General features: G+C 33.2%; 1 protein-coding gene across 3 annotated transcripts in view; it reads left to right on the forward strand.

The window, feature by feature from the left end:
• Nckx30C (solute carrier family 24 member Nckx30C) overlaps positions 1 to 17,703 on the forward strand; it is a 211,015-nt gene extending 193,312 nt beyond the window's left edge. For all 3 annotated transcript variants that reach the window (XM_087343600.1, XM_022060173.2, XM_087343601.1), the window contains one exon: positions 1,804 to 17,703. In XM_087343600.1, the coding sequence (XP_087199726.1) occupies positions 1,804 to 2,044 (241 nt within the window). In that variant the 3' untranslated portion in view covers positions 2,045 to 17,703. The remainder of the gene's footprint in view (positions 1 to 1,803) is intronic.
• Positions 17,704 to 18,880: the final 1,177 nt, after the last annotated feature.

Here is an 18,880-nt window from a genome sequence, read left to right on the forward strand (position 1 = left end):
ATCAAATTCATTGTTTTTTTTATTCTATTTAAGTCTTGTTACTTTTCTGCTGCACCATGTATATGCCCTGTTCAACAGTAGCAAGAGAGTCAAAATGGAAACAGTAGAAAAGGATACAATATATTTTATTTACATTCCATAGTTCCTTCACATTACTAAGCAAGGAATATGTTGTAATAAAAATACAGTCATTTAAGTCAATGTAAATATAATACATGGTTTTACACCTATTTGCAGACATCTTGCTATAATATTATATTAAACAGAGAAAAAAATTATAAAATAATTATGTTAAATGTTTCCTTCATAAGTATATGCAGTGCTTAAAAATTTTCAACTTAAATCCTCCTGCAGAGTAATAATTATAATTTATATATATTCTATAGATCCTATATAGGACTAACTGAGGCATTGTAAAATATGGAGTTCCTGAAGGTCCAATGTTTTGACTTTCCCTATATTCGTTGACTCTTCAGTCCAAACCTGTAGACTACCCTTTTGCTGAAGTTATTAATATGGTGTTATTACTTATCCTGAAAGTGACTACATACTTTCATAATTATTTCTTTCCTAGCTTGAACAAATGGTTTAAAGCTAATAAACTGAAATTAAATTTTGACAAAACAAACTTTATGAAACTGGTGGGCTAGACACAGTACAGAAAGCCTGGGGTTTGAAGCACGAGGGCCCAAGCATCTATGAAGCTAACATTTTGGGGAAGGGCCTGGATATTAAGGCTCCATGGGTTGAATTATAAATCTCAATTTGGACTAGTTATGGGGGGAATTTTTGGAGGTGTCCACATGGGATACAGTCCTAAGATGTGCCCTAGCCTCACAGGTGCAAAGGCCCAACTCCTAAGAAATAAGTGACATACAGATATACATACATTCCGGAGCATGAAGAGCACAAAAACAAGAAGACAGTCAAAACTGGGAATGATGGTTATATTGTCACAGCAATATGCATGTTTATTAATCCTTTCAAATTGTACTGAAATATTTTAATATGGGTTCCATGACTTTTCAGTCACTCTGTATTAAGCATGCCAACTTGGGTAGCTGTTTTTTTTTTAATGTATAAAAATTAATAGTATATGCTTACAACGGCCAATGTTCATCGATCCACATGACAGCACTGATTTCAGTGTGGCTAATAAACAGAATGTTAAGGGCATTAGTTCTATTCCTCACTGCATAACCATTTGCCTTGGTTGAGATAACAATAATAATTCTTCAGTTGACATGGCCTAATGTTAAATAAACAGAAATTCTGACACACAACATGTCAGGAAGTAATATGAGTATAACAATACATATACAAATATGAATGCACGACAAATACATAACATAAAACAGCTAATAAATCATTTAGAAATTTGTAAAAATTCAGGCATTTTGGAATGGCAGTAACAAATCCAAATTATGTCAGTATTGGTCTTCTTGAGTTCTTACGCTGTGTGGAGAGAAGCTTATGTATTTGGGGAATGTTTGCTATCATTCAGCTCAAAATTGCATAAATATTAAAATATACAGATTTATTATTTTGATGTATTTTTGTATGGGTCTGAAGCTTGGTCTCTCAGTATAAGGTAAGAACATAAATTGAGGGGTGTGAAAACAGAGAGCTGAGGATACAGTTTGAGAATAAGGGAAGGAACAGGAGGATAGAGAAAATTGCATAATGAGGAGCTTCGTCATTTGTACTCTTCTCCAAATATTATTATGGTGGTTACCATTATTGGGAATCTAAGATTGCCTTTAAGCATGTACCCATGTTTCTAAGTGTTTTCTGTGTGTACAGGTTACCAGTGCCTTGGTTGCTCTATGGGATCATCTATGGAAAGCCTGTTGAAGTAAATAGTATTGGAATGGTGTGCTCGATAGCTATCCTTTTCATGATGCTACTATTTGTGATTCTTTCCATCGCCTGTTTTCGCTGGAAGATGAACAAGGGGCTGGGCTTCACCATGTTCCTGCTATACTTTGTCTTCGTGGCTGTCTCGCTCATGTTTGAGTACAAGATAATTGTGTGTCCCTTTTAGTGTCAAGAGATGACCAAGCTATTTTTTTACAGCCTGAGTGGTGTTGTTTGTTTGGGGACTGGGAGGGGTATGTGGTCTGGGGCCGGTCCCGGGGCCCATGTTGATTGCTGGCGGCAGCTAGAAAATGTTACTTATATTCATCGTTACATGCTGTTTAAATTACAGATACATACATTTATATAAGTGCATCCATTACATACAGTTAGTTTGTCTGTAAAGTGTCTGGTGTACTGTACATTCTGAAAGACATTTACAAATATTAGGCTATTTTATTAGACATAAAATTGCATACAACATTTCATATGTATGAATATCATTACACACACATAAATAGTATGATATTATGACCCTCAAATATTAAATATACATATATTTTGTGAACGTTGGTTATTGTTGTAGCAAAACGGAAGTAATTTTCTTGGTTATTTTGCAGGGTGTAAATTGTTTTTCAAAATGTTGGATATAATCTTTTTCAGAACATGGGGAATTTTGAAGGTAAGACTAATTGGTTAAATTAAGGTTGCAGAATTAACAAAACTCTATACACCAATATTACAAACAGGAAGCAAAGCTTGCTCTATTTTCCAGTAATATGACATCAAGCGCTTTACATTGAACAAAACCCTCTTTTGCACCTCTTACATCTACATAACACGGATAAAAGTTGTTGATGTAGAGATGTCAAACAAGCTTTTTGGGCCTAATTACATTCTGAAGTTGGGAAGCTGTAAAAGCTATGAAAGGAAAATAATTTCTTTTAATATTAACTAGTTTGTTTACATGAAAAATGCAGCCTTTCTGATCAGCAATAACACCTGACATTTTCTCAAAACAACACTAGATAAATTATTGCTCTGATTTATTATTGCTCCCTGAAAATAAATAGCAATGGAAAATATTGCAGAATTATCAGTTTTGCCTTCTGATAATTCTCCATAGGTACAATGTGTGATAGCATAGTGTATATTCATACACACTAGCATGAATCTTAGATAATTAAGTATGATAAAAGTACTCATAATCCGATAACACTAAATACATGGACGGAATAAAACATTTAATGCTTTTTGTTGTTATTGTGTGCTATTAAGCTCTTCAAATGTCACAAAGAAACAAAAAAATTAGAAAAATGTATAGAAATAAGACATTTACTTCCATATCATGTATGTCTCTCTTTTTTACTACTTCTATTCTGTAATAACTAGCCAACTGCATTTCTGGGATTGCTGCCTCGCCCAGATCTGTGAAAGCAATAAGCAAGTTTCCTGTAGCTGTATGTATTTATTGTTGTTGTTATTGTTGTTGTCTTTGTAAGTAAATTGTTAATGCATGTCATGAGCACAACCTAGAGGTGCTGACAGGGATAAACTCAACGATATCGCCCCCAAATGAACATCATTGTTAGTGTGCAGTGTTATTAGGTTTAAACTGCTTCTGCCTGGATACTTCCAGTGCCAGGACATGTGAACAAGGAACAAGTGGAGCAAGAATATGAACATCGTTTCACAACCAAAATGTGAATCTAAAATGAGCACACAACGGATGACAAGGAACAAGACACTTTGCAGTGTTTCTGTCTGAAGTATCAAGTGAATGAACACTTGTAGGGGACTTGTGACAACCATCTTGTCACTATATGCATCAGTCTCATAGGTGAGAGAGGGGAGTCAGGCGTTATATACAGAAGTTGAATGAGTTTGAACAGTTATTAAATTCTTACAAAAACTTCAATTGATGAAGTCAGCAAAATGACAGAATTACAGTGTGGCTTAATAACCTATTTCAATATTACACTTCAGTAGTACTTTGTCAAGTTTATTGGCATTTTCAAAATCTTAATTACTATTAAGATACCATTCTGAGAATTTAATTAATAAATGAAATACAAATTTCATGAAATGTTGGTTACAGTTTCATACCTCTTACATTAATGCACATGTTGGTATGAATGTATTTTGTAATATTCTTTTGTAACACATCACCCTGACCCCAGCTCTCACCATGATGGCAATCTGCAGATAAACATTTCTTAAAATTTTGCTTTCTTTACTACAGCAATGTCAGCTTGCTTCAGAGAGGGTATGGATAATTTCATATTCTCCTAACCTTTGTATCACTGAGTTTTGATTTTGCGCTATATGTTAGTGTGCTGTAGATGATAATTTGAGATTGAATCTTGTGTAATAGTGAGTTGATAGCAGTTCCAGCATCAAAAGAAATTGTAGTTTAACACAACTCCTTCTGTATTGTACAATACCTATTAGCATTGCTACTGATATGTATCAATCTACCAGCACTCTTTTGAAATGCTTAAATTTTATCTGCCACAAAATATTTCAGTCCCTCTATTGGTCCATTGTTATATGGATATAACTATAATAGGATCTTCATTCTGATGTTTAAAATAAAACTTGTAACATGTTTGGGTTTCAACTTAAATATTAATGTTGAATGTCAGAATGATCCTGTTATAGCTGTAACAACATGATAATGGTCTAATAGTGAGATTGAAACATATTATGAGGAATAAAAATTATCCATCCTAGTTAAGTGTCAGTAGGTGGATAGATATTTATAGTAATACTACACACACTGCTTAAGTGGCAGCTTCAAGCAGTAAATTAATATTCCAAGGTGTTTCAGACAAAGAATAATGGAAGACTAGAAGGCAAAGGTTTGTGGCTTCAATTATACAGCGTGGGTGGGAAGTAAGTAGGCTTTAATATAGAGGTTATAACCATTTCTCAATGCCTACTTACTTCCCACCCACCCTGTACATAAAATTTTTATTATTTATAATGATTAACAATGTGACAAATTTATTGACTGAAGTGAATATTAAGTGTAGGGTACAGTGCTGCCAGAAAGACATTGATATTAAGTGGATATTTGAGTACTCATATATTACAATCATAACATGCCCTTGGGGTGAGAAATCACCCCTGAAGGCAGATGAACCCAGATGGGTCAACGACATAGGATGCGAAAGGCAAGGGGAATCCACCGCATTAAAGATCCTCAGGATTTCCCAAGTATCAGCAGCTCAAGCTGCTGCCAATCAATCCTAGGGTTGATTACAAAAGAAGAAGAAGAACATCATTTTGTCATTCACCCACATTGACATTCAAACCATAATGACTGTATCATAGCACACTCTACAGAACAATCACAAATCACACTATGATTGCAATATTATTTATCAAAAAATTAAAAGTATATTATAATATACTTTTATTCTTGGGTAGAGGAAAATTGAATATATTTTTGCTGCATCGATCCATTTCCTATCCTTCCTTCAGCACACAAATATTTTATGCATTCTTCACATGAAGTTTATTCCTCTAACTTAGCATTTCATTGCATCTACTGAAGAAGAACCTAGTAAAATTTAATGCACAAGGAAAGAGTGCATGTGGTACATGTAAAGTGAGGGAAAGGATTAATATATTTTCTAAAGAAATATCAGTTTCAGGTTCTGAAACATATTTCACTTGGGGCACTCAGAGATCAAAATTAGGTACACTATATTAGGGTAACCTGATATTCTGAATCTATACCATATGGAGTAATGCATTGTACTATACATGTTGTCAGTGCATTTAATTTCCCAAATTATAAATGCCAATTATAGTGAATTTTGAATTTAATTCTTCTCTTTCTTCTGCCTATCCTGGTAAAACATTTTTTCTTATTCTTCTTGGTGTCTCCATGTCTATAAAAACACCTCATGTAGCTCATCACACTTCTCTTAAACCTAAGATATTACCACTTGCATAATTATCATATCAAGTGTTGTCTGCATAACCTCAGGGTAAAGAACAAATCCATTTGGGCTGGACATGTGATTATCATACTTCAGAAATCATTCTTTACTCGGTTGTTCAACTTTGGTGTTGTTTAGCAGATTAGTATTTTATATTTTGTATTTAGATGACAGTTTCCCCAAGAATGGTCCATTGAGCCAAAAAAAGTATATGTGGTATTAATTATTTGTCTGCATCCTATAGTTTTCTTTCTGTAACAGTTGATGTATGGGTTACAGAGATTATTTGGTGTTAATTTTGTAAGTTGAAATGGAAAATACTGGAGAGAAAGCTGCATTGACTAGTTCAGAGTAATATTCCAACAATTACATTAAGGAATTAAGGTAATATTCAAACCTCAGTCACAATTGTCCAATGTGAAAACAGGTTATTTGCCATGTGAAAATGTACATATACATGTTGGAAAAGTTTGAGCCCTTGTTGTTTCCAATATGAAAAGACAATATTTTTCTTCTTCTTGCTGCTTGTACCGACATAGAATAGCTTAGTCAGTATAGTGACTATGATACAGGCTGGACAATTTGGGTTTGGTTTCTGGCAGGGCAGGATTCTTCTCTTTATCACAATGTCCAGACTGGCTCTGGGGCCCACCCAGCCTCCTATGTAATAGACACCAGGGTTAGTTCATGAAGGTTATGCAGCTGGGGCATGTACCTAACAACTCACTTCTATTTAGTGTGTGGTTAAGAATGCATGAGGCTATACACTCCCCTTATGTCTGCATGGCATTATGTGTAATTAAGCACCACAAACTACTTTAACTTTACTTTCCACTGTGATATTTTTAAACTTCTAACTAACTAGATGGCTTACCGAACCCGAAGGTTCATCACCGAATTAACCAAAGCCCTCCACCGGACCCTGCCCTGGGCCAACAAAATCCAGTTTCCTTCAACTCCTATCTCCCATAGATCCCGCCTGAGATTATCCTCCCATCTATGTCTAGGTCTCCCCAGCGGTCTCTTCCCTTCAGAAACCAAACAATACCCGGTGCACACGTCTTGTCCTATCCATGCGCACTACATGCCCAGCCCATCTCATTCTTCTCGACTTAATCACCCTGACAATACTGGAGGAGCAGTACAGATTTTTAAGCTCATCATTGTGGAGTTTTCTCCATGCCCCATCTTCTTCCCTCTTAGGCCCAAATATCCTCCTCAACACCCTGTTCTCGAACACCTGCAATCTGTGTTCATCCCTCTGAGTGAGACACCATGGTTTGCACCCATACAAAACAACAGGCAAGATTATTGTTTTGTATACTTTCATTTTCAGGTTCTTAGAAATCAGACGGGAAGACAAAATATTTTGAACTGAGAAGTAGCAAGCATTTCCAGAATTTAATCTCCTCCTAACTTCTTCATGAGTGTCATTTTCATTTGTTATTGTTGTTCCCAGATATTTGAACTTTGTAACCCTTTCAAAGGACTTATTAGCTACCCTAAGGTAATTTTGCCCGCCTGTCTTCTGATGACGAGATACTAACATGTACTTAGTTTTTTCTGAATTTAATTTAGCCCCATCTGTCTACTAGCCTCTAGTAAAACTTCTGCGTTCCTCTTTATTGTATTCATATCGTCCCCCAATAAATTAACATCATCAGCATATGCCAATAGCTGATGTGTCCCATTCAATTGCAAACCCTCCTGCCTATCCTGGACTTTCCTGATAGCATATTCTAGTGCATAGTTAAAGAGCAAGGGAGACAAAGGATCTCCTTGTTTTAGACCGTTCATGATGAGGAATGTCTCAGATACATATTTACCTACTTGAATTAAACTTCTACATGAATATATTTTGAAAGTTTCATAAACCATGTTATAAGAACCATGAAAGTTAGCACTCTATAACAATGAACCTCATATGATAAATATTGTGAATTATTTTTCACTTGCTTTCCCTATTTCATGTTTGCTGTATGCATTGTTTGCAAGAACAAATAAAAAAGTGAAAGTTGTCACTTCAGTATCTTGGTATAAACTGATTTTGTTGCAGATTACCCTGCTGAAAATCAAATAGGTATATGTATGTTTATAAGAAATAATTCTTGACATTTTTCTGGGAGTTACATCCATGTGAATAAACTTTAGTAGAACAAATGAAACTCCAGATGATCTATAACTGATATGTAAGTCTTTTAACAACTAATTCTTGTTATCAATTATTAGTGATGAGATATTTCTGTCGTCAACTACAGCCATCTTTTATATATGGTCTTACTTCAAAGTGTTTCATAGAGGTGGTTGTATGCTGTTCGCATTTGTATGTCAGGGCGATTCACCACATTACCATTCACATTACAAATATCGTGGGTCACCTTGCTTATCATAATTCAGAGGGAAAATAAATACCACAGCTGATCATGTGATGTGGACAACTTTTAAAATGTTGTGCAGTTTATTTGAAGGAAATACAAATTAATTTCAAAAATATGTGAATTAAGATCAATAAACATATACATGCCTTATAACTGCTGTTCCTTATACAGACAAAATATATTTATTGGATTTAATACTACTATTCCACACTTTAAACATTCAAAATGAGTGCATGATCACTGATCCAAAGATATGTTAACATTTTTCATTTGTTTTGGATCCCAGACTGAAACTAATTACTTCTAAAACAAGGTAACAGTTGTGGAGTGTGTAAAACAAAGTGAAAAGTTAAATTGACCCTGTGCTTAAACACCTTTCTATGAAGGCATGTGGGAGAGTGGAGGTAAACCTCCACACATTCTTCACCGAACTGGATGGAGGTGAGTTGTCTGCTTCATACTTGGGCCATTATACTCTCTGGAAAAGAAACCCCATAACCTTTAGGTATGAGGCAGAATGTATAATCTAATGATAGTGTATTCTCTAAAAATAGTAGTTAATTTCAAAATTAAATTCCAAAGTGATCATTAAGTTTTAATTCTTTCAAGTATCTTTAATCTTGCTGAAATTACTCTGTCTCATAAAATAGCAAACACAGTAACCAATAGGTCTAATCAGTACATAAACCTGTAGAATATGAAAAAAGGTGATGTAAACTCCCTTATTATGGGATTGCCAGTTTGACTTTAACTCCATATTAATAGTTTATTAGTATTACAGTGTGACACATGTAAAGTTGGACTGCATGTAAGAAGAGACACAAGGACAATAAAGGTTAAGTCATAACATCTTTGTTGTCTGTAAAGAAGTTTAATATGGCTGTCTTTTGTGTTGTAGCTCCATGTAGTTTGGTAGAAGTTTACAAATCTTTCAGAGGTCCTTGCTGTCTCCATGATCTGGGTGTTGACCATCCTAATGATGGAGGCAGCTACAACCTAGAAGATAACGAACCATCTTTTTACTCATTGCCATGAGAACCTCAAAATTCTGTTTAATTTAATACAAATGCAGGAAAATGCTGTTGCAGTAGAGTGTGGTATGAAAGAGTATAAATCATTCTTTTTCCAGTTTGCTACTTGAAAAATTCAAAAAAGAAATTTATATATATAATTTTGCAATGGTGTCCACAGGGTTCATGCTTGTAATGTCATTAAAAATACAGTATCCTACAATGTGAATTCTGGAGATTATGTTCTCAGTCTTCTTCCTGTGGTCTTTATATTTCTGCAAAATATATCACATGTCTGAAATGAAATTTTGCATCACACATATAATAATAACATCTTTGTAAAGTTTCAAATAAACAATTACATGTCATTGGTAAATATTTGAGAATAGAACTTGCTTAGAAGAACTTCTGTTATCTATACTTTACCTATGCTGGGTAGCTGCTATCAATAACTTTTGTAAATGTGTAAGAGGTATATAAAGTGAAGCTTTCGCGGCGACTGAAGTTGACGAAAGACTCTTGGGCAACAAGCCGCATCAGGTGGGTGAATGGTAAATGAACCGTTTCTTCTGCCAACGTTTTGAGAGCCATCTCTGCTCTCATTCTCAGGATAGCTGCATAGGACCAATTTCGTTTCGCAGCTGCCCTGAAGATGAGAGCAGAGATAGCTCTCGAAATGTTGGCAGAAGAAATGGTTCATTCACCCACCTAAATTGGTTTGTTACCTGAGAGTCTTTCATCAATGTAAGAGGTATATCTGTATATATGACTGCTCTTCCTTAAGCCCTCAGAATAAAGAATAACATATGCTAGCAGGCATATAACAATAACAGACATTATCTAGACAGAGCCTTACAGGTCAACATTCAGTTCAGTAACTACCCCTATAGAAGTTTCCATCATTACACTCACCAGTAGTGTTTCTTGTCCGAAAAATAGTAATTTTCTCCTTTCATTATACATGTCAGTGTCAAAAAGAAGCGTCATGGCAGAAAGCAGGAGAGTTACACTGTTATTTGTAATAGTTCTGTGCATTGTATTAACTTAAGTCCTTGTAAAGAAGAATATAGCTGTATCCATACATTGCCACAAAGGCTTCATTGTTCTCTAAGTGCCTAGAATTATATACATTCATTGTTTTCTGTTTAATTTGTGGTGTTGTAGGTGGTCAATAACTTCAGCTGATGGGGGCACATATCATATGAAGTGAAATGTATGGTTGCTGGCTAGATGTGTGATACAGTGGAAATTATACATAACAGAGTGGATGATTTACATATATAAGTTATGTACACATTAGACAAATATAAACATTATGCTGTGCAATTGTTCTGTACAGGAAAGTGAGCCTGTATAACATATAGCTGTATTTATTACTTCAAAGTATAAACATAATCATAGTGTACTGTAACATAGGCCTGCCTGGTGGTACAACATGCAGTATTTGTTCTTAATATTACTATTTAATATTGACATAGTCTATAGAAATATTATATATATATATATATAGATATATATATATATATCCTGTTTACTCAGGCTTCTGACTGCATTGGGATTTTGTTTTGTTTGTTATTTTCTATCTGTGTATGAAAACATAATGATTACTGAACCAGTTTAAACGTAGCATATTGCGATTAGAAAGTGTTTTTATTGTCGATTATCAGCTGTGCTGCAATTCCCGGAATCCGCACTGTCATTTCACTTGTTTAAGTATACATACACTCTATTTAAAATTGTAGATGTGTATACGTGTATCTATTCATCATTTCCAGTTTCAGTGTTGACTGCGGATTGATCTTTTATCCAACAAAAGTTTGTTACATATTTATAGAGAGAGTGAAAGAAAAACAATCAGGAGTTTGTTTGTTATCCTGATACATGATGAAAATAAAACAAAAAATACAAAAAAGAGTTTATGTACATTGTTATTACTAGTAGGCCATATCGTGCCATAGTTTGTTACAATTTTGCAGACAATACAACACAAACATTCTGTTGCTGTACATGAATCCATCAAAACTAAATATTTCCAAAGGATAAATTAATTCTTATTAATGATTTCTTAATTTAAAGTCACTATTACTGTATTCCCTTTCGTTAAAAAGTATGGTTTGTTATAGTGCACAAATCATGAGATTCGAACCTCTACCTTTGGTTCAGCACACAGAACCATAGTAGTTGTCAATAAAGTACAATTGCATAGCTCCACTTGCACAACTATACATTGTGTTTTAGTAATGATGTTCTCAAAAAAAAAACATGTGATTACATCATCAAAATTGTTTATTTTTTTAAAATAGGCCTATCATATATTTTAATACACCTTTGATGGTACAGCATTTAATTTAAGATGTATACCATTTGCTGTCAACATATAAATCATTATTTCAAAGGTGTTTAGTAATATTTCACTAGATGTACTGGACATTTTAAAATATATATCAGCACTCCTCTATGTGCATTAAAAATTATTTGATCCAGTGCAGACATAATGACTTTTTTTCATACATTGTTGGTTAGAAGAAAACTATTTTCTGGACATTATCCATTGTTCCAGATTTAATAAAACACAAGGTTTCAGAGATTGGAATCTATCTCCAGAGATAGGGACTGGCTCTATCAATTGGACCCAACAGAATAGGTTTTACCTGAAGACAGATTCCAATCTTTGAAATGTCGCGTTTCATTAAGTCTGGGACAATGGATAATGTCCAGAAAGTAGTTTGCTTCAACAACACACCATTGTCACAAACCTTCAGAATTGTTGGTTAGCTTTTTGACTGCTGTTAAAGAAGCTAGCAAAATTGGTGGCTGGCTGTGCATTGTCATGTAGTGTGTATGTTCTAGAGAGTGGTATAACAAACTGTGTGAGAGTGTACACTTGCTGTCCATTTGATACATGCTTTCCTTGTTAATGATAATGTGTGTCAACCAATATAAATTTGATGTTTTTTTATCATCCCTGAAACCTTGATTCCTTTATTTAATCAACTGTTGTGGTAAATTATTTTGTTACTTAGAGATTAAGATAGTTATTTTTATTGAGAAAAAGAATTAGATTGGCTTTTGCAAATAGTACAGAAGTAACCCTTCACCAAGAGCAGATATCTTGTTTTGTGGATTATGTTCCATTACTCTATTTAAAGTTTACAGTGTTGAAAGTAAGTGATTATTTATTTTCATTATTCTGTGTAGCATTGTAAAATAGCTATACAAGTGGTTATAAGTATTAATGTTGGATACAACACAGACCATTATTATGTTTAGGGTCCAGATGTTTAATTAAGAAGTGATCCAAAGTAGAACTCGACTCAGATTGAATGACCAATTAGTGTATGGATTGACTTTCTTATTCTATAGATCACTAAGCAGATAGGCAAAAACATGTTATAAAGCACGAATCATGAGATAATTGTTTTGGTTTAGTTGTGAATGACATTATTTAAGGAAGGAAAACACACTATTACTGATATTATAGTGCTTCACAGTCATTAATTTCAGATAATCCCAGTCTGAAAATTAAAATTACAGGAATAACCACACAAGAAAATGTGCCAAATCTTTCAGAACAAACAATATTTTAATAACCATCTTAATATAATCAATTATGAATTTAAATTTATATTTCTTAAGGGAAAGAAACAAATTTCTTCATTCCTGGATTTTGATGCACATAAATTAAAACAAACACATCACAGAACAGATAAAGAGATTAGTGTTACCAAATGCTAAAGGAACAAAAATTATAGTGTGATCACTTAACTAGCTGCATAAAAAAGTGAATATTTGGGAAATAAAATAAGGGAATTTTCATAACAAAGTTTATACTGTATGTGTAATAAGAACGTGAGTAGTGAAAATTGTTACTAATTCAGAATTACACTATTTTAAAAACTGATCATATAGGCCTATATGAAATGTTCTGAAAAAAATTGAAATGGTAGGAAGAGAAGAAACTTATAAACTTTGTTTTTCTATCCCTGCTTTTCCTGGCTTATGTCGTGGTGGAAAAAGACCCACTTAACAGGGAATATTACCAATGTTACTGGATAACACTCATTGTCCACATAATTTTAACAATGCTACCGTCATTCAACATAATAGTTGTAAGATTGCTGTTTTCTGGGTTGTAGCGTGGTAAAAGTCTACCAACGTTTCAGAGGTTCTTGCTGCCTCCAGCATCAGGGCAGTGACTTGTCAACCTGATGATGGAAGCAGCAAGGACCTCTGAAACATTGGTAAACTTCTACCAGACTACATGGTGCTGCAACTTAGAAGACACCCATCTTTGGACCCATTTCCATGAAAACCTCAAATACTACTGAATAGTTGTAGATGTGTTACCAGTACTGTAAAGCTGATCAACTGTTCATAATCATAACTTGCATCATTCTATGTCTGTAAACCCGTTCTCATTTTTAAGGCTCTGCAAGTCTACATTGACTAAATAAATGTTTTCACTGCTTGGTAATAGAACCTGGTGGTTCAACACTACTAATATTGAAGTCCACAATTGTAGATTAATACGATCAACCTCCCACTCTAACAATTTATTTCCATAAAGTCAACATTAATGTTATCCTCACAATTCCTCACCTTCCAGTTGGCTGCTTTCCTAGAGTTTTCTCCACAAAGTTCTGTATACATTTTCTTCTCTCCCTTTCAGCCCATCTTTACCTTCTTTATTTTGCTACCATACCAATCCTAGGGAACCTGTAAAAATTACAGCATTCCTCACTAAATTCTGCATTGATATCCCCTCTTTTGGGACAGATACTTCCTTTGACACTTTTTTAAAATAATTATAATTTATTTAGATTGTTGTCTTCTGCATAATGATGCCATGTAGACTCATAGGTTGTTTCCAATGTATTTGGAAGAACTTGCTGCAACAGACTAAATTGTGTTCACTGTGAAACATATATCGTTAGTGATTTATGTTGCTTCCTCAAAGAAATGCTATGTTTCACAATCATGCATAATATTTGACAAAGTTCTAGTTTTATTTATGGATTAATGTTTGTCCTGTGAACTCTACAAGACATCTTATACCTGCATATTTTTATTATCCTGACAGTATTTAAAACATTGAAATGTTACATTTACATCCTAACTGGCCACAGACTTTTCAGATGATACCAAAGAGAGGTTTTATACAAACTCATCTGTACCATTTTATATATTTTTATTATTTAATTTATACACATTAATACAGTACAAAACGGCTATATAACCTGTATATGAAGAAACCCTGAGTTATCCATGATAATCTTGCAGACATTGAAATGCATATTATTGAAATTTTTTGTGGTCATTAAAACAGTTAAAAATAATTTTATAAATTTTGAAGAACAGCAGCCATCATGATAATTTATGAAGTCCTGAATAGAACAACCAACTAATAATTATTTATTCAATATGTAAGAAACAAGAAGTCATTTACTGAATTAAATAGCAGAATACATTAGATATTGTATTATTCATGAATTTATTAAACATGCTGTTCATAGTACAACACATGTTTGCATGTTAGCAAGATGGTTCCACACGTATGCAGACTCATTTGTTTATTTAGGCTATTATTAACAGATACTTAAAGAGCTGCATGGAGTTTGTGAGCCACCTGTTGAAAATCCCTTTTCTAGACACCAATCTGAAGAATATCTTTTTGTTCTTCTTTATTCAATATCACATACCAGATGGGGGAATGGTGATTACTAAAAAAAGAAGAAGCTATCTTTAATGTTCAGGACAAGTTTTGTTTTGTACATATTTCCCCGTGGATAGGAAATAAATTACTTTGCTTCTTGAATGATACTTTATCAAAGTTTACTTTTATTATGGCTCTAGATATATTGTTGTATATCTAGAGTTCTCATATTTTGCCTTTCATTTCCATATTATTGAGGATAAGTTCAGATCATGTTAGTGCTGTGGTATATAAAGAAAATATATTTTAAATATTCCATTATAAGAAAATCTTTAATATTTTCATAAATATAGCAAACACAGTATATTGTCCTGATTTTCTTTTCCTCTTAAAATTTCACCTTCATCATAGTACGTAACCTTACCAGAGTTTTAATTTTCTGACTTAATGGTTCAGATGCCATATAAAAATATTTTGGAAAGTCATTCCATCACATTACACAAGCTGAATGAGACATGCTCAACAAAGTAAGAAAAGTGGTATTTGAATTCTTCACAATATAAAAACATTGTAATAAAATAACACAGTATTATGGATTAATTTTGAAAATTGTCTGAAATTAATTATGCATTGTCAAAAAAATCAGTTTTGGGTATAGCTAACTCTATAAAACAAAATTTTAACATTATACCTGCATGTAGAATGTTAGGTAGCAGATTTGTTGGTATTAGTTTTCTTATGAATTATTAAAAATTAAGCTTTGTTTTAAGGAGTATAATATGATTTATACTCTATATTTACCGGTGTGTGTCTTTAATTTCTGGGATACAACTAAGATTTCTTACTTTGTGTGAGTGTTTTTGATATACATATATGATGTGACTCTAATTTGACATAACATTTGACTATAATATGTTTCCTTAGATTTTTAAATAATTTTTATTCTTTAATAAACTTATTAGAGTAAGGTATAATTTATTACATTAAAACAACAAAAAATGACCAGATAATTTTTAATTTTTTTATACCTGCACACATAATAAGTTTACACTTCCTTAAATGAATAAAAATCTATAGAAACAGTGTGCCCACTTTGAATTATAAGTGAACAAACATGTAATATCTGAACCCTAAAAATAATGTGGGATAGGAACAGAAGAGCAGGGTTTTTTGAAACAGTTGATTACAAGCTCAACAGAAGTGGTCTTTTCTGCAAGTGAAAATGTTAATTAATAAAGGGAAATACTTCTAGAATAAAAATTATTCAGATTTCAAATATTGATCAGTATAAATCTTCAATGTCATGGAGTATATTAACAAATAAAAAAGTAGGTAGTTAACCATGACAGTATGTTTTCAAACTGTCATCATAAGTTGTATTTTCTTTCTGAATCCTTTACTGTATTATTTACAACTTTTTATTTATGGACTACATAAATATTATTATGATTGTGATCAAAAGACAGTGGAAAAATATAAGTCAATACCTACATTCCATGGACACAGCATGATGGAAATTAAATCATACCAAATGGTTTGAGGAACCTTTCTCTACTGCAAATGTACTATTCTACAGATGAAGTGTAGTTTATATATTTATACTTTACTTTAACATAAGAAATTTTGTTTTAATTCTTCATTTATGTGTGCTTTGAATGCTACAATATTACTGATATTAAGGAAAAAGTATACTCTTTTTGTGACAAGAAAAATTGGGAAAGGTACCTCAACTGGAGGACTAATAATACTTTTAAAAATCCTATATTGTAGAGTTATAAAAATTTTAAAAAACTATAACTCTCATGTAGTAACAACACACAAAGGAAATAGGTAGAAAATTTTAATATTCATATTAAACTAAAACATTTCTACAAAAATTACTCCTTTCCCTCACTTGATGTTCCTAAGTAGAAAGGGTCATAGAGGTTTCATATCCTAGTCTGTGCTGTCACAAACCAGAATTAGAGATCAGTTGTATTAATCATGTCACAAAGCAGCAAGATATTTGAGGCATGAAACCAATTAATGCTGCATTATAATCTCTGCAAGAAGAAAATATATTAAATCGTAGGAAGCTATAAATTTAATTGATTCTTCTCAGATATCTTATGTTTTATTAGCTCAAAACAGCTGATAACATGCTCAATGGCCCACTAATATAGCTTCCACAGCAAAATGCTGCAACAAGTGTCTTTGTGGAATTTGTTGATTGTATTAGCCACAGCATATTATTAGAAATAAGAGTTATTGTAATGTATGAAAATAAAAAAACTTCATTCACTTAAAACTGAACCACATGGTCCTGAACATAATAAAATCAGGTCTTATAGAGAGATATTATTTTAGACTGAAAGGGATTATCACTGAAGTATCATTGCTACCCTTGCATTCATTAATGTGTGAGATACTGAAACAAAGATATCTTAGAAAACTCACAGAAAAGCTTAGGCAACAGACATTAAAAGAATGCAAATTGAAGTTAGTCAGTGTCCTGATTTGTAGTTGTGTGTGAAGATCATGAATAATCCAATTGATCTATATGACCACTTGGTTATAATGTACTTAAATATGGAGTCTCCACATACAAAAAGCTCACTTAAGAAGCATCTATCCAGGTACGCAGTTGTGGTCAAGTTTTGTGAATGCAGAGATGCTGATCTGAAACTTCTTACAGACATGGTAATTCAGGTTACAATATTGTTTGGCCTTGTTCTAATTGTAAAGACTCAAATTGTTTATTTTATTTTATGTGTGCATATCCACGGTAAAAATTGTTGTATATAAGACATAATAAACATTTTTTCCCATTGAATGTGCAGTTACAAACAGCACTAATAATGTTTGATATTAGATAATTTGTTTTCTTTCTGAACCTTTTTATTTTTTTGCAGTATAACAACAGTATCGCTATGAAACGTCTAAAAAAATTTTGTTCTTCAATTTGTTCTTTCTGCCATTAAAACTCTTACACAAATAAAAGTTCATTGTCCATTGAAAATGTATATTTATGAATTCGATATGTGAAACCAGCGTTTTCTTGTTCCATTCACGGATAATCTAACCTAATCTAACAAAAGTGTGCAGAACAATATACTCTGCACAGTTGTCCTGAATGAAAGAATGCCACATACTTATAACACATATCTTCATCTAGACCATACAGAACACAGAATTACATAGTTACTCTCATCACCTTGTCAGATTATTATATGCATTATAATATCCAAAATGAAATGACATTTCTTAAAGAATTTATAATACTTATGAAAGTGGGTGTCCTCTGGAATGTAGGACCATGTAGTCTGGTAGAAACTGACATTTCTGAAGAGTTTATTACCTCCACCATCGGGGTGATAGTAGAACCAAAATAAGTAAAATAAAATAGAAATAACAAAGAAATAAAAATAATAATATCATGTATTTCAAAGGGATGCCACCATGCCCTAGCAGGGCGACGGATCGAGGAGGAGGATTTCAAAGGGCTATCATTATTTTGAAAATTTGTACCTATTTATGTTAGTGTATCTCATTAATTCTTTCTTCCATCAGTTCTGCTGTACCTTCCCTTACTCTGGTTCTCCACACTTCCATTGGCCTTGCCAAAACTCTGGCTTATCCTATCTGCTCGTATAGTACATCTACCACAACTTACCAACATAGCCAAACATATGATTTGAAGCTTTTGCAGCAACATAACTCAGTAAAATCTTATCGGGCAATCAGCCGTGTCAACTGGTTAAAAGAAGAAACCAGTCGATGCAACTGTTCGCCTGAGAAGATTTTATTGATATGGGTACATAGCTTATTGAGCACCCTAATGATGGGGACAGGAAACTTTCTGTAAAATGTCGCTCCATTACTCAGTTTACGCCAACACACTTCAAATTTCCTTTTTCAGTAAAGTTTTGTACAGGTTGGGGCAGCATTCATTCATCATTTTAAAAGATACTCTTGTCAACCACTGTTTATTCAGATTTATTCAAAGTACTGTGGATTGAAATACAAGTGTTTGGCTTTATCGAGGTATAATAT

Source organism: Zootermopsis nevadensis, unplaced genomic scaffold (assembly GCF_977971745.1).
Source record: "Zootermopsis nevadensis isolate Lab colony 2312 unplaced genomic scaffold, Znev_1.0 Znev_ptg000006l, whole genome shotgun sequence".
Taxonomy (NCBI): Eukaryota; Metazoa; Arthropoda; class Insecta; order Blattodea; family Termopsidae; genus Zootermopsis; species Zootermopsis nevadensis.